The 17,237-nt window shown below is 32.2% G+C and overlaps 1 protein-coding gene across 1 annotated transcript; it reads left to right on the forward strand.

Annotated features, from left to right (window-relative positions):
- The first annotated feature begins 3,344 nt into the window (after window positions 1-3,344).
- LOC107453118 (tubulin alpha chain) lies at window positions 3,345-15,130 on the forward strand. Its single transcript, XM_071178849.2, has 5 exons — window positions 3,345-3,381; window positions 6,259-6,793; window positions 8,116-8,378; window positions 12,122-12,386; window positions 14,744-15,130. Exons 2-5 carry the CDS (start codon window positions 6,263-6,265, stop codon window positions 15,041-15,043), a joined length of 1,359 nt encoding a protein of 452 aa, XP_071034950.1. The 5' UTR covers window positions 3,345-3,381; window positions 6,259-6,262; the 3' UTR covers window positions 15,044-15,130.
- The last annotated feature ends 2,107 nt before the right edge of the window (window positions 15,131-17,237 follow it).

Here is a 17,237-nt window from a genome sequence, read left to right on the forward strand (position 1 = left end):
ATTGTTATGCATGGGTTTTTGCAACGACATCTCTTTATGTATTATCAAATGCAGGATAAAAAATACAGCTTTATAACCTTGAAAAAGATTTTTCTCATAGTCACCTTGCAACTGTTTCTTCTAACAATGAAACAGGCTTCTATTCCTTTAGTCTCATCTTCCTTATTAGTGATTCGTTCTTAGAAATGCTGATAGCTTTCGATAGCTTTTTGTTTTTTATCTATTGTTCATATAAAAAGGAATTATTTAAATTTATTTTCATCTTGAAATTAATTTTTGATGAATTGGGATGCAAAATTGGATGCAAAAAATTTTCGATTCGTTCAAAGTTCTCAAGATACGGTAAAAAATCAAACATCAAAATTAACATTCGAGGTCTACACTTTTCGATCACATTCCTAAATAAAGTGTTTCGGGACCATATTTTTCAGACTGCGACTACCCCCGCCCCAAAATCCATAAAAAATGTATGTCTATTCAGAAATAGAACATTTTAGTAATTGCTTCCATAACTTAATAGTTAATATTAATTAATCGCATTAAATAGTTAGCATTAATGAATTTGAGATGATCCCTTTTCAAGTCACTCAGCTTTGCATATTTACTTCAAAAAAATTCGAAAACTTAAACAAAAGTTAACCAGGAAGTTATTATTTTATTTTTTATTTGTTCAATTTTTTTCTTACTGTACATTTTTCCCAAGCAGAACATTTTTTTGTCTTCCAAATCGTAGTTTTACTCTAATAATAAAAGTTTCAGCTTAAAATTACTTATTTACTCTTGAATATTTTCTTTTCTTATTTATCAGCAAGTTAAGATGGATAACATTTGTGAAGCAATTTGAAATGAGGTAATTTAAATCGAGTTACATTACTCAAATAAATATATTTATACAGATGAAGATAAAATCACCTTGATTCGAGAAATATGGTGGAGAAGGATAAGAGCAAGTAGTGGAGTGAGAGAGAGTACCTCGATTCGAGAAATATGGTGGAGAACAGGTAGTGGGGTGAGAGAGAGTACCTCGATTCGAGAAATATGGTGGAGAACAGGTAGTGGGGTGAGAGAGAGAGAGAGAGTACTTCGATTCGAGAAATATGCTGGAAAACAGGTAGTGGGGTGAGAGAAAGTACCTCGATTCCAGAAATATGGTAGAGAAGGATAAGAGCAAGTAGTGGGGTGAGAGAGGGTACCTCGATTCGAGAAATATGGTGGAGAAGGACAAGAGCAGGTAATGGGGTGAGAGAGGGTACCTCGATTGTACCGAAATAAGTTCTGTTTTTTAGCGAACAAACACTGAATTATAATTTGCCAGTCCGGAAGGACTTATTACATTAGCATGTAGTTGTTGTCTGTAGATAAGTTTGTTTTACTTTGTCAACCCTCAAATGCTCTTATGTTTTTTTTTATTTTATTTATTTAACCTTAATTATTGTTGGTCATTAGAGTTACAAAAATTATTTTTAGTCTAGCTTATTATATGCTTACAAAAGATTCATATCTGAACAAGGAATGACGATTTTATCCTATAATAGGGTTGTTCTGTTACGTTTCGATAACCTCTGGCTTGAATGTAAGACCGGGTACTACCCGTTTTCGCTCCGACCCCCTTGATGTGAGCTTATGCAGGACCCACAAAAGCTGCAGTACTGCGGATGAAGAAGATAACTGCATCCATGGTTGAATAAAGGTTTTACGGTTCCCTTCTTCAAAGCAAAATAATCTTTATTTTAGTATTTTGTAGAACTTCTGAAGAACCTACAAAATTTTAGTTTTTATATAAATATAAAGAAATTCTCAGTACTTTTCTTTTAAAAAATAGTAAATTATTCTACATTAATTAGTTCGGAATAATTAATAATTAATTCTTGAAAATAGTCCCTTCTTCCCCCTTCCTGATGCACGGGCTTGACTGCATCATATGTATATTATACGCATAACTTTCAGAAACTGTCATATTCGTGCTTTAAATCACTGAAAACATCTGTTCTTACAAGCGGAAATATCCTACAAGCTCAAAATTGAAGTAAGAATAACTTTATCTTGGAAGAATGACTCAAAAATCGTTGTGAAATTGAAAAATTGTGCAAATAATTTAGAGATAGATGGAAAGATAACTAAGGTTAGGTAACGAATCGAACCTGTTGCATATACATTTTTAGAGAGTTTGGTAGAGAGTGCACCTGCAACCAGACGATTTTTTATTTGGTAGGCTTCAAAGTGTTAGGCAGAAGAACAATCAGTCTTTCACAATGGGTGGACGCTGAAGCCTAACTTGAGTACTTCAAAGGCTTATCAGTTTTTGTCAAATGGAAGAGCAGATTGAACAAATTATGTGAAGACATTACAAAGTGAGAATGAAATACAGATTCAGGTTTACAGCAATAACTCAACCATGTGTACTTCAGACTTTCTTTTCCAGTAAGTCACTTCCTCTACGAAGAATCAAAACTGTCTTTGGATCATCCTGAAGGATATTTCACATGCCGTCGCCAATAGACCATTCTCAGCTCTAGTGCGACATAAATTAATCAGTACTACCACTACCACTACCTTCTTCAATTAAGCATTTGTCTGCTACTCGCTTATAAACTTTGATATTTTTCAGTGACCATGGTAAACAAACCTGAAATCTCCTATGTCACAATCCAGAGCCTTTATATATAAGTTACTTTGAATTTTCCTACTTAATAACGTATATCTTTATTTATTTTCTGACGCATGCATATGTAGGCCCGTGTGCTTAATACAAGGAACAATTTATTAACGTCGTCGTAGTTAATTTACGTCGCACTAGAGCTGGACAATGGGCTATTGGCTATGGTCTGGGAAACATCCCTGAGGATGATCCGAAGATATGCCATCACAATTTCGATCCTCTGCAGAGGGGATGGCACCCCCGCTTCGGTAGCCCGACGACCTGCACGCGAAGTCGAGCACTTTACGGTAGAACAGTTTAACGAGGACCAATACTGCACACACTCGGTCCCTACGCAGACTGATCCAAGTGGTCACCCACCCACACACTGACCGCAGCCAGTGATGCTTGACTTCTGTGATCTGCTGGGAGCCGTGTCTTAACGATCAGTCTACTGCGGGACACACAGTTTATTAACATTTGTCAAAAAAAGTATTGATAGTACAAGTTAAAAATAGCACATAGATATATCCAGAGTGACAATAGAACTCGAACCCGCTACCTTCTTCAGAGCATTTGACTTTACCCTTCGGCCACGGAGGCCTTTATTTTTTGACACCGGAAAAAAATTGAATAACTGCAAGCGTATTTAATTATTCATCCTTTAAATTACACTGGATTCGCGTTTTTTTTCCTAGTTCGTAATAGAGTGTTAGTGTTTGCTCAGGCTCTTGGTTAATAAGGTATGTAGAAAATTTGGTATCTTAATGACTGTTTTTTGTGCTTTATAAAAGTTTTCCCGATATTTAATGTAAGCAGTTCAATATCACAAATTCACCATTACTGTCTTTAAATGTTTTTTGAAGATGCATAAATCCTTTATATATTGAATTTTTTTAATTATTAATATTGACTTTTTTACATACATATAACTTAATATCTTGAATAAGTTTCTCAATTTCTTTCTAAACTCCAAAATGTTTAATCTTTGTCCAAATTTGGTTAGTTGAACAAAAAGGTGGTCTTACTACTAGTCTTCTGAATGAATTAGTATATAGACAGATTTTTTTTTGTATGCCTATTGTATGACAGAGCAACAACTTTATTTTATAACTTATGTTTGTTCAAATTCCATTAATTCTTATTTATGATTTACCGAATCTATAAGGCAAGGTGATTGTAGAATCTGAAATTTCCGTTATTCTATAAATCCTAGAATTTTATTATAATTGTGAAAAAAACTCAAACTTGAACTAAGATATTTGATATAAATTTCTTACAAATTGGGAATAACTAGGAAAATGCAAAATTCAATTGTCTGAATTTCATATATACTATGACTAAATTGTTCAAACTGAACTTCATCAGATTAAATTTTTTAAGTTGGTTGGAAAATTTTTCTTTTCCTCGGAAGATTTTTAAGCATTTTTATTTTGAACCACTCTGAATATTTTCTGATTTCTTGAAATCAATTTAAATATGTTAGCACTTTCTTTTTATGAATATGGACTTTGAAAACATTGATGTGTGATTAGTTATCCTATGAATTGTTTTCTTTAAGTTTGTTTTTTATATTGTATAGTTATACTGTATACTGTAATATAATCTTTCCAAATTCGGTGCTGAACGACCCAACAGAATTATTTAAAGAAATAATTCATTTAAAGTTAGCACCAAATGGAGCTTTCATATAAAAATTGAAGGTTTATTTAAATCTAAACACTCCTTAAGTAAAAGACATGCACCAAACTCTCGCTTTCACAATTTTGATTTCTAGCAGCAGCAGTCCAGCAGTATTACTCACTGGATTGCAAAAGCACTCCGCACAGACCCATAAGGAATAACATTAAAACATTCGAAATATAAAAACAATTCGAAAAAAGAAACATTAAATAGAATATCAACAATAGTAATATACAGAAAGACAGTCATTTAGCAGTGCCTGCAACTGTTCCCTTGCATTCCAGTATCTGTCATTGATGTTGCCAATAATTGCGAGGCTGATCCCCAGATGCTCAGCATTCATTGGGGGAGTCCTCCCCGCACAAGACACAGTTTGGATTGGGAAAGATTGTAAGTCAATGGAGGTGAGCAGCAAGGCAGCCGTGGCCGGTTTCCAACCTAAGGACAGCAACCGCAATGCGTCTCGGGTGATCAGGGATCTACTTCAGAGTCGCTCTCCAGATCTTGTCACCAATTTCTTCATTTAAATTTTCAGCAATCTTAATTATCGCGTTATTAATTATTCTATTTATGGAAGAGTAAGGAATTTTTATCTGAGAGCTCTGTAAAATACTAGTTCCTTTTTTAGCAAGATCTGTCATCTCGTTGCTTTCACATCTTACGTGAATTATTTTCTCTTAAAAAAAAACACTGTCTGTGAAATTAAGATATCGTCGATCGCTTGCATACAAAAAAGTGCGAGTTGGCGTAATTTAATCTTCTATGTTGCGATATATTTACGGAAACACAAACCTTCCTGTGAAAGGTGTGTTTTAGTTGTGCAATAAGAATATTTATATTAACTTTTGAAGCACCTTGAACTGCATTAAGTAATTTTATGATGTATAATTTCCATCAAACTTTGATCTGTTAAGCATAGTTTAAATTCGTCTTAATATGTCCTGCTCTACACGTATGTTTTATTTGCAAACTACTTTAATTTTTAGAATGTATATGCAAATTCTAAACTAGTAATTCTTACTTTTGTATAGTAAAAATATTTTAGACTCTTCATTACTATTTAATTCGTATTTTATCTTACCGTACTTTATTTTGGCGTTACTAGTTTTGGTGTTATTAATTTTGGTGTTCCGAAAACCAAAAGTGGTAGATATTTTTCAAATAGTGAGAGAGCGTTCTTCGGTGGAGTATTCCCTACACTAGGAAATGCAGGGTAGAAACCGTCGAAGAAACGCTCGCTAACAATTGACAAAACTTTCGGAACTACATATTTTTTGTTAAAAACATAGCTGTGTATTTTGTAGTTGAAATATTTAACAATTTCAATCTATGCTATAAAGTTTTCACAGAATCCTCTCAAAATATAAAGTTTTTATGCTAGATTAGAGGTATTTCATTTAAAATCAAATTTCATCTTATAACAGAACACATCAAGAGTAAACTTAGACTAGTTGGAATAAATATTAAAATATTTAATCTTAATTTTAAATATTTCTATTTTAACTAAAATGTCACTTCCTCCCTCCCCTCCAAGATAGATACTTAAGAAAGACACCTGAATCAAAATGTAAAATGTTTTACAAAAACAAATTTTCATTATTAGTCTTCGATCGCTTTTTAATCGAATATTTAAATCTAGCCAAAAACCCTAATCATTCTATATACTTAAGTATTCAGACGTACTTCAAATTTACCAATCGGGATCACTGTTTCGACAAATACTTAATTTCGCGTAAATTTCTTTTTTCTTTTTGAAATCCTTACCTTTTGAAATGTTTCTAACGAAATGCCTTGCATGAAGTTCTTATCATTTAATATTTTATAAAAAATAAAACTGGCTACATTTTAGAAAGTGGCCACTGTTGAAAGTACTAAAACTGGCCTGTAGCAAGATTCCCGAACTCAGCCTTGTATCTATAGGTAATTAATTTTTTTAGGAAAATGAGGGAGTGCATAAGTGTACATGTTGGTCAAGCAGGAGTTCAAATCGGGAACTCCTGCTGGGAATTGTACTGCCTGGAACACGGTATCCAGCCTGACGGTCAAATGCTCAGTAATCAAGCCTCCACAAGCAGTGGCGATGACAGCTTCCACACTTTTTTCAGTGACACCAGGAATGGAAAGTACGTCCCCAGAGCCATTATGGTTGACTTGGAACCCTCAGTTGTCGACGAAATAAGGAACGGAAAATACAGACAACTGTTCCACCCAGAACAACTGATTACTGGAAAAGAAGATGCAGCAAACAATTACGCCAGAGGTCACTATACCATTGGAAAGGAACATGTTGATTCTGTTTTGGATCGCGTTCGAAAGCTTGCTGACCAATGTACTGGCCTTCAGGGATTTCTTATTTTCCACAGTTTTGGAGGTGGTACTGGTTCAGGATTTACATCTTTACTAATGGAGCGTTTGTCTGTTGACTACGGAAAAAAAGCAAAGTTGGAATTCGCAGTTTACCCAGCTCCACAGGTATGTAAAATTTCATTCTAAAGACTTTTTGAATAAGTCGGAAGTTATTCGTAAAAAGAAATAATCTAAATTTTTAAATAAAATAAATATGTAGATACAATTTCAATTTTCACCTTCAATTTTATTTTGCGATATTTTAACTGATGGGGCGAAAAAGCAACCTATTTAGAGTTGAAAAAATTAGTACAACGTTTCATATTTCTCTTTATAAAAATAGTGATAACTTGTATTCTATTTTTAAAGGCAAAAGTCTTGTGGATAAGTCCATTTATTCTAAATATTTAAGGGTTAGTATTTGATGTAATTTAAAAATAATGGCAAAGGTTAATGAGCTCTATAATAGGATTAGACTTTGAAATGTAGAAATGATTATTAAAATCATGGATAATACTAAACTCCAAATGAGCTTATTCCTCTTTCAGAATAACATTTTATACGAAATAAACGAGGAATGTTAAGTGTATCTTATATACAATAACTTTAATGTAAATTTTTTAAGCAAATAAATGTAAACTTGAAACTCCATAACTACTTATTCATGACAAATAGGTGTGACGCAAGGTAACTCATTGTTGTATTTTTCTTGTTGGTTTTGAGGTTTTATACAGTGGTACTTTTATTTGTGTATTCGCTTCGATATCAATTATATATTAAATACGAAAGCTGTGATCAAAACAGAAAACACAAACCAAACCGCAGAACTAAGCAAAATCGAGCAAATTACTTCATAATATGAATTGACGCTAAAGATGGCAAACTCTACAATTGCATTGGCGTTTATTCTCAGTGTCTAACTAGTGAGTATTTCCAATGCAAACATTAATTTTGGAAAGCAAATAAAAAATTTTAAATTTCATTAAAAGCTGACTTATTCTGCGATAAAAATATTTTATCTAATTCTTTTAGATACTATATTGGGCTGATTTGAATGCATGATTCATGAGATTAAAAATGAGTTTGTACCTTGCTAAAATCACTAATTTTAAAAAATGATCTTATTCCACTTTAGAAAATAGCTGTTTAGTTTCATTTCTAAACTTTTGTGGCTTACCCATACCTTTCCTCCTAATATTTAATATTCTTGTAATATATTCTCTTCAGGAAAAGAAATTAAGCCAGCAGGAATTTTTAAAACTAATTATCTGAAACTTTTAGGTACGTACATGACTAGAGTCTTTAATATTTAAAATTTTTTTTAAATATATTCGTAGTATTAATAGGTCACTTTCACTAAAATTATTTTCTGAAACTACGGAAATTCCGTAGTTGGAAGGTTTGGCTTAGAAACTGTATCACAAGGCCTTCGATTTTTATTTTGTTAGGTATCAACTGCTGTCGTAGAGCCTTACAATTCTGTTCTGACGACACACACCACTCTGGAGCATTCAGACTGCGCCTTCATGGTGGATAACGAGGCCATCTACAACATCTGCCACAAGAACCTGGGTGTGGATAGGCCATCTTACACGAATCTCAACAGGCTCATTGGGCAGGTAGTGTCATCCATAACAGCTTCGCTCAGGTTCGACGGAGCCCTGAATGTTGACCTGACAGAGTTTCAAACAAATCTCGTACCTTATCCCAGGTAGATCGTATGTTTCGTATTTTATGTTTATATTAACGTTGCATCAAATCACTTAAACGAATCTGCCATTTAAGATACCCCAAAGCGGTTGGAGGCAAAAGTTTTAAGTTTCGAATTTGGAATGAATGCGTTATACACTGAAACACAGTATGAATACAAAAATAAAATGTCTTTTGACGAAATATGAGGGAAACTGGCCAAAAAAGGTCAAAGTGTGAGCTTTATCAAAATATCATACCTTGAAATTTATTTAATTATGTGTAAAATAGGAAATTTAAATCAATAAAAACTTAGTTGAGGGAATCTGCCAGGATAGCCTGGTTGGTATAATGAACTCATGTTAGAGTTCGAATCCCCCGGCCGAAGAATTTCCGTGTATTAAATGGTGACTTTAGTGGCTGTTAAATCTGTCTGAGTCAAAGTTCCCACGACAGATCAATAAGTCTGGAGTGCTGAATTGGAGTTCGTTCTCTAGTTCAAGACAAAATTATGATCCGTGTATAAATAGAGCACGATTGAGGGGGGGGAGCTCTGTAAACGGGCTGTGACGTAAGTTTGGATGAATTCTTATTCTTAGAAACGCACTAAAAACGCACTCTTGCTTGAAAATTCGTTTGATTTCAAACAGGCTTACTAATATTGGAAAAAGGCCTCAGTTACAACATACAGGGAATAGACTGCGCATTAAACATATTAGAATTTTTACAGCTAACGTCGAAACCTTTTTAGCAAAAAGAAATTGCACTTGTTTTTTTCATAATATTCTATTTTTAAAAACTCCAGAGTTCATAAGTTATTCATGACTTATGTTATCTTTAGCCAGCTTTTCCGTGCTAAATTCTGAAAATGGCGCAAAACATCAGTATGAAGAGAAGCCCGTTTTGTAAAAAGAGTTCGCAATAAATTTTTAAATATTTAAATAAGTACTCCAGCGTTACATTGTTAGGACTCCTTACAAATTTAAATATTTAATAAAGATTTTTATCTAGAGAAAAATCTCTATTGTCTATTTAAAAAAAAAGTTGTGAAATATTTAAGCAGTTTCCCAGCTCTAAGGCCTAGATAATTCTTTGCGACAAGATTGAGCACTGCCCAGAGGGGTAAGGCACTTAAACTGTTCCTTCGTTGGCTAGAGCACGATGCCACAGTGAATTTAGTTTCGTTTCAACTATTCTAGACCAAACTCATTGTAATTTCAACACTTTAGTAGCCTAAAATAACATACTTTTATTTTGCTTATATTGCTTAAAATAGTAAACCTTTAGATACTTTTACCTCAAAAGTAACTTAACAATTTCGTGGGTTTGCTATTAAAGTTGAGGTTTCCTGAACTATAGCGATTCTGTTTCTAAGTGACATTTTTATTAAATTTGTGTGAAAGCAGACCCATATTATAAACCCATATTGAAAAGACTTAACATGTTTTCACTACACATTTTGAAAATTAACATTACTAGATATCTGAAAAAACAGTGGCATTATGTCTTGTAGTAATTTAGTTTACTTTGCTAAAAGGAAATCAATCAAGACTTCTTTTAAGGTCCAGTTTTTTCTTAATCAGTATATCTAGACTGTTAACAGAACAGTTTGATCAGCTGTCTTCAAATTCGTAATATCACATGAAACAAGATTTAAATGCTGACAGAAAATGCAATATTTGCTTGGAAGTATGCTGCTTAGACACTCATAAATGACAATATTTTTAAAATTAAGTTTAATTAATTACTACAGGAGAACGTAAACTTTAATTTTTAGCATTTCTTACTAATTGTAAAATTTAATGCGTAACATTTTGATCAGGATTCTGTTTAACGATTAAAAAATCTTTATTCAAACTTTCCGAGAGCTTACTTTAATAAATTTTTTTTTAAGTCACTAAATTCTTATTAATTCTGTTCAATATATGACACACTGGGTTTAAAGAGTAGGGGAGAGTGGGGTCAATTGTAACAGGGTACGATTGTAACAAAGCAAAAATTTCGAGTGTCTGGTTTTAGATTTGGTTCCTAGGTGGCGCACAAGGTGTATTTAATAAATCTACATGTACATCCCTGCTGGCAACCATTTTTATGTACTTTTGAAAGAGTTACATCACAAAAGATATTTTCACGTAACGCAAGTACTTTTTTTGGCATTAGAATATTATATTGTAACAAAGTAATTTTGTTTAAACAAATAAAAATTATTAACCGAATATGTAAGTGGACACCTAAATTAACATTTCAATTTAAAAAAAAATTACTTTTGTTAATTAACTAGCATTGTTTTTAACAAATGAAGCTGAAATGGCGTCTTGGGGACAATTGTAACAATAAGTAAAAGGGACGATTGTAACAGCTGAAAATAAATTATCTTATGTTTACAAACCATTACTTAACTCTTTAAGATCCACCAATAGTTTCCTATATCATTTATATTATGTTGCATGTGCATTATTTTATTTGTCACCTTTCACAGCATAAATTAAAATTTTTAACCCCTTAAAGTTAAAAGTTTAACCCTTTAGGTCTCTGCTCATTATTATTTTTACTCCGAAAATATCACTACTATTTTGATCAATAAAATAATATATCACAACTATGATATGTATAACTATGTTTTAGTTGAATTTATGAACTGTTACAATTGACCCCGTAAGTGGGGACAATTGTAACAAGTGCACGACTGTCAAAAATTGTTAATAACTAATATAATAACATTTAAAATAAGGTTATTTATTTTTTCTAGTAGAGGATAGTCTACTTTACTCGTCTGTCAATTAATACTAATAATATATTGAGTTTTTTGTTAGTTAAAAATAGTTAAGTAAAAAATGTTACAATTGACCCCACTCTCCCCTACTATATATCCTTGACGTTTGAAACATTATAGCTAAACGAGTCTTCTGCATGACCTAATCATTCAATTCATTCAAAGCCCTTTATTTGATTAGTAAAGTTTTGAATTTAAAAGATTGGGACATTATCATGATTTTTTCAAAGGTATGAATTTTACAAAAGTGTTCAGTTTTATTTAAAGATGAGCTAATTGAACATTTCCAGTAATTCCACACAGTAGCAGATTGCATATAATCTTCATAAGGAACGCCCTACTCTTGTCTCCTGGAGCAGTGGCTGTGACTATGGTTAAGAGGTTTAACTATTTAAAGTTTGGCCAGTCCTTAAATGTATTGGCTCATATCAGCGAGAGAAAAGCAATGACTGGAGAGAAAAGTTATCCTCTTTGAAATGAACTCTCTTGTTTCCATAGCAGCAGCCGGTCTTAGACTTTGTCTAAAAAAAGAACTCTCCTTTCCACAAGGTATAGAAACAGTGACTAAATCTCTGAGCAAAATCATGCCAACTACTATCTTAATGAAGAGAAACTATCTGGACTTAAAAATGGACAAATAAAATTTAATCGAAGTCTTAAAATTAGCCAGAGTTTTCCGCTGGAGGAAAATTTTTAAAATGACTGAACAAGTCTCAATTTTTAAATTTTAAGAATTCAAAGTAAAACTGTAAGAATTGTTAGTATTGCGTAATTTTCGTAGTGTAGAGGGCGCAGGCATCAAATCTTTGTCTTTATTAACTGTTACAAACTCAGTGGAGTTGCGAAAAATTAAGTATGCAATTCACTAAATATCAGTTACATATTTCAGCCTTCAAACACAAACTTTAATCAAAACTTCAATATCTAATATAAAGAGCAAAATGTCTTGATTCAGCTGTGATTGGTTGTTAAATCTTATTTTCCGATTCCAGGATCCATTTTCCATTGGTAACCTATGCTCCCATTATTTCTGCGGAAAAAGCGTACCACGAACAGTTTACAGTAGGGGATATTACAAATTCCTGCTTTGAGCCTGAAAATCAGATGGTGAAGTGTGATCCACGGCATGGAAAATACATGGCTTGCTGTCTTCTGTATCGGGGAGACGTCGTACCAAAAGATGTCAATGCTGCTATTTCAGCCATCAAAACAAAGCGTTCTATCCAGTTTGTAGATTGGTGCCCCACCGGTTTTAAGGTATTCAGTCTAATTAGATGTATTATTTCTTACATCTTTCCGTTTATTTTGCCTAAACCTTAAAATTTTGACTACAAGGAACTTCTCAAAAGTTGGGAATAATGTAAACAGCAGCTAATTCTGAATTCCTCTATTTTTTTTATAAGCGCTAAATATCAACTAATAAAATATTCTTTTATATTTGAATTTAATGATAAAATTTTTCAACGATTCAAAACTGGCATGAGCTGTACGCTCAAATATTTTCAGATAAATAGAAGTGCCACAACACTTGCATACTTCATTTTTAAAACTTTATTTTATTCTTTTACTAGTTGGGATATCTTGGCTTGTAGGGTGTTAGGCTCTTGTCCAAGAAGTCGTGGGTTCGATCTCTGCCGGACGTAGACTCCCTGTGTAGTAATGTTGACTGGTGCACGTTAAATCCAATGGGTCACAATGTTCCATAACAAATCATTCCCCTGGAGTTACTGAATTAAAGCTTAATCGTTCTCCGGTTCATTTTAAAATTACGATCTGTGAGTGAATAATGTATGAATGGGATCATCCTATAAACGGGCTGTGAGGCGTGTGTGCTGAAGTCCTATTATTGGTCATAGAGAGAACAACTGAAATATAAGAGTACAATATGCCTTTAATTCGCTTTGTTTCGACGAACAGGCTTGATGATTTCCGCAAGTGGTATTGGAAACAACATTCTTTTGCTAAAATATAATGTTAGCGTTTAGTACTGCCGTGCAACGTACTCCTCCTCCTGCAGCACTGAAGCTAGTTTCAAAAGTTACTGTCGTGTTTTGAATGTCTTAAACTCGAATACATTATAACTTCAATTAAAAATACTATATTACTTAAAAGAAATGATTGGTTTTTAAATAAATGATAATATGAGCAACATTTTTACTTCCATAAAAAAAATTGTTAAAATCAAGTTTTACATTTAGTGTACTTTAAGAAATAAAAATACTCACGTGGGTTAACTTTCGCAACATTCCACTATTAAAATTTAAGGCTTGGCCGAACCAGTAGAAATAAAACGTTGCAGTTTATCTTAATGTAAGAATTTCTTTCCTTCAGAAAGCTAATACACCAGTCTTTTGCCTCTTTTTGATTTTTCGTAAGTAGTCGCTAGCTTATACGTTGATTATTCAAGAGGTCGGTAATTTTTCTGCGACTAAGAGCCATTTTCTTGTCTATGTAAGTTTAAAGAACTAAAAGTACGTAAGTCATTTTATTAGAAAAAATTTAACTGATGTGCTTTGAAACGTGAATTTAAGACACAAATATTTTATTTTGCTCAATAATAGTTTATAATACAATAAATCAAAGGGAGCTGAAATTTGGATAACCGGTTAAAATAAACCTTTATTGTGCAGCCCTAATTGCAGAAGTTATGTAGCTTTGCTTATAACTTAAGTGTAAGAATGATAGAAACTCAAATATGTAATAGTGAGATTTTCGGGGTTGAATAAACGATTAAAGTAATTATAACTTTGAATATTCAGAAGTTTTTACTTCCTACAACTTACCAGGATTTAGTCGTAAGGTATATTAATTTTTAAATTATAGTCTTAGGAGAAAATTGTTTACAGTAGTAAGTAGATCCTATACACAAAGGTGCCAACTTGCACCGGATAACTGATAAATATTTTCAAGTGGTAGGCTTTTAATGAATGATTCTTGGTTTAAGAAATTCGATTTATAGGGTTTTTACACACGACTAATTCTAAGACTTATGAAGTACACAAGGAAGCAAGATGTCTTAACTTCAAAAAGTTAAGTTTGCAAAATTGAACAAAATTCTGCAAATGTTTTTTATTTTTACTTCTACGTGTTTTTACGATACTTTGTAGAATCCACAGCAGTTGTCAGCTGAGATGCTGAATGACTTCATTTTATCGAAATTATTTGGATTATAGCTTAAAATTTCAAAATCTCTAGCTACATCTAATAATTAAAAATATTAAGATTTATTCCTGTTCGTGTGTACTTTCTAAAAGATTTTCTGTATAAAAATTTAAATACCGTGGTTGGGCTGAGTTTTTAGATTGGAATATAAGAAATTAGATTCAAGTAACCTTTCTAAAGTTTCAATATGTTATTTTATCATAGAATATAACATTTAATGATCAAAATGTGAAATACGCTATAATAATATCGGACAGTTAAACTACTCAACCACTAATATGGCTCTAATGAGCCGTATTCAGTTCAAGAGCAATCACTAGCAGACTCCTGTTAAAGAACTATAACGTTCCAAGCATTAAAAAGCAGTTGGTTTAAGTTGGAGCTTCGACAGCCTACATAATCTTTGAGGTTAACTAAACTGACCTGGATGACTCACTTTTTTAAAATTTCAGGTCGGCATAAACTATCAAGCTCCAACAACTGTTCCAGACGGTGATCTCGCCAAAGTGCAGAGAGCGGTGTGCATGATCTCTAACACGACAGCCATCGCTGAAGCATGGGCTCGTCTTAATCACAAGTTCGATCTGATGTACGCCAAGAGAGCTTTTGTTCACTGGTATGTTGGCGAAGGTATGGAGGAAGGAGAATTTTCAGAGGCCAGAGAAGATCTCGCAGCTTTGGAGAAAGACTACGAAGAAGTTGGACTCGATAGCGTTACCGAACCAATATCAGATACTGAAGATGAGTTTTGATAATCTGTGTTATTTATTTGCTTCAAGCTTTATTGATACTTTATTAGAGTTTTGAGTTCTGTTCTTGAATAAAAGAAAACGTACAAATTGTGGAAGTGTATTCTTGCTCTTAGTATTTTTTCTTTGTCAAAAAGGTGTTACTTTTCTGTCAGCCAGAAAACTTCAAAAACAACTTACTGTAAAGATTTGGATTTGGGAACTGGTCAGTAGGATGTTAGAAAAAGTTATGTAATCACACTTTTAAAGTTTTTGAGCTGAAGAAATTAGTTAATCGTAAAATCATTTAATACTCTAAGCGATGGAATTAGAGCATTTATTCAAACATTGAAGAAATTAAACTACTTGCATTTTTGATATTTTGCGCAATAATAGTGTCCGTAGTAAACAGCGCATAGTGGTCAAGCTGCTTTCAAGTTTGAGTGCAAATTTAAAATTAAAATATCCATTTATGAAGCTTTTATTGATTTGCTCTCGATTTTGTAACAACTTTTCAATCTAAATTTTAATGAATTTCCAACTTACTAGAGAACTTGAATCTGTTGCCTTCCGTGCTTAATGTTTGTTTCAATAGTTTAGATATCACATGCAAAAACCATTTCGAAATTAGAGCCAAAGGAACATCAGTTAAAATTTTCCTTATGCGTAAAGCACTTACACTGTGTGGTTAAAGGTTGATAACACAAAAGTGTACTGACCATTACAAGCAGATTTTGACGAAATGTTGCACTCAAAATTTCAATTCGTTCCCTACTGGTCTATTTACCCATTAATATATACATGTAGGAAAAGTATCTCATTCCAGATCTTCCTTTTATAAGCTCGTGCTTAACTTTGTATTAAAATTATTAAAAATAAACAATGTGAAGAAGAAAAATTAAGAGTGACATTCACTCTGAATTGGTATTGAATGATCTTTCAAAAACATAAGAGTGATATGGGTAGTTTTCTATAAGACTTAGAAACTTGAAAGTACAAAGATTTGCCGAAAATTGTACAAGAAATAGGATTCAAGAAGAAAAAAATTAACATTCAAATATTTGGTTCATGAATTATTAACTTTAAACTTGTAATAAAATTTAAAATACTGGATGCGCTGCAGGCTAGAGAAATGCAACAACTGAAATAAAATTTGACGTGCTGAAAGGTCCATTTTTGCTTAAAAAACCTAACTCAATTATCTTGAAAATTTCAATTTCCTTGAAAGTTATTACTATTTAAACTTTCGATTTATTTTTAAGTTTTTTTCTTTAAATCAAAACTATTTATCAATTATTAAAGAAAATTTTTATCTCCAGATTTTCTTTATATAAGCTCGTGCTAGACTTGCAGTTGAAATGAAAAAAATTAATATAAGAGAGTGGAAGTTCAGATGTTGCCAGATATAAATCTTGACATTTGTATAGAAAAATATACAAATTTTAAGAGATCTGTAAGTTGCTCTAATTTGAACTGTTATATGATGCTAAGTTATCATTGCATGTTAACAAGTAAAATTACTTCTCATTTATCACTTCTTTTAGAGTAGTATATTTTGTATTCGTAAGTTTAAATAATATTTTTTTTCAAATACAGTTGCTTATTTTTCAAATCTAGGTATCCGTTCATTTCGCTATTAAGATAACAACAAATCGTGTTTAGATAAAATGATAATAACTACTTGTTTCATGAACAAAATTATTTCTAAAAAATTTAATGAGGAAGGAGAAGCAATCACGGGGTTGATAAGCGGCGTAAAGAGATGGAGGAGGTGACTCCTAGTAATATTGAAAAATAAAATATAAAAAAATATGTTTTTTTTTTAAAGATATATTGTTATTAAAAATTGATTAGGTGATGATTGAGGTACATTTAAAACTCAACATATTTGTCCTTTTACTCTTCCTTCCTTTATAGGATTATTAATCAATGACACTGATTATTTTTAAAGATAATCCTTAAGCGATAAGTAAATTGAGTAATACAACTCTGTTTTTAAAATAGCCAACATAACTTTTTTTTGGCTAAAAACAAGCTTAAAAAGATATTTTTTTTCTAAATTCACTTTTTTGAATCAGAGACAACTTTTTAATAAAAAATGGATATTTTTAAAAGTTTAATTTATCAGAAACACTTTGAATAGTTTACTGTAAGTCTTACAATTACTTCATAAAACTTTACAAAAAAATTTATTTCTTTTGTTTCAACATCTTTGGTT

Source organism: Parasteatoda tepidariorum, chromosome 6, assembly GCF_982258835.1.
Source record: "Parasteatoda tepidariorum strain Cologne lab strain chromosome 6, Ptep-v5.0, whole genome shotgun sequence".
In the NCBI taxonomy this organism is placed as follows: domain Eukaryota; kingdom Metazoa; phylum Arthropoda; class Arachnida; order Araneae; family Theridiidae; genus Parasteatoda; species Parasteatoda tepidariorum.

Excerpts from the sequence above, each read along its gene's own strand:
- LOC107453118 (XM_071178849.2), top strand. The coding sequence starts at position 6,263 with ATGAGGGAGTGCATAAGTGTACATGTTGGTCAAGCAGGAGTTCAAATC. Across the intron at positions 6,794-8,115 it reads CAGTTTACCCAGCTCCACAG|GTATCAACTGCTGTCGTAGA; the intron begins GTATGTAAAATT and ends TTATTTTGTTAG. Across the intron at positions 12,387-14,743 it reads GGTGCCCCACCGGTTTTAAG|GTCGGCATAAACTATCAAGC; the intron begins GTATTCAGTCTA and ends TTAAAATTTCAG.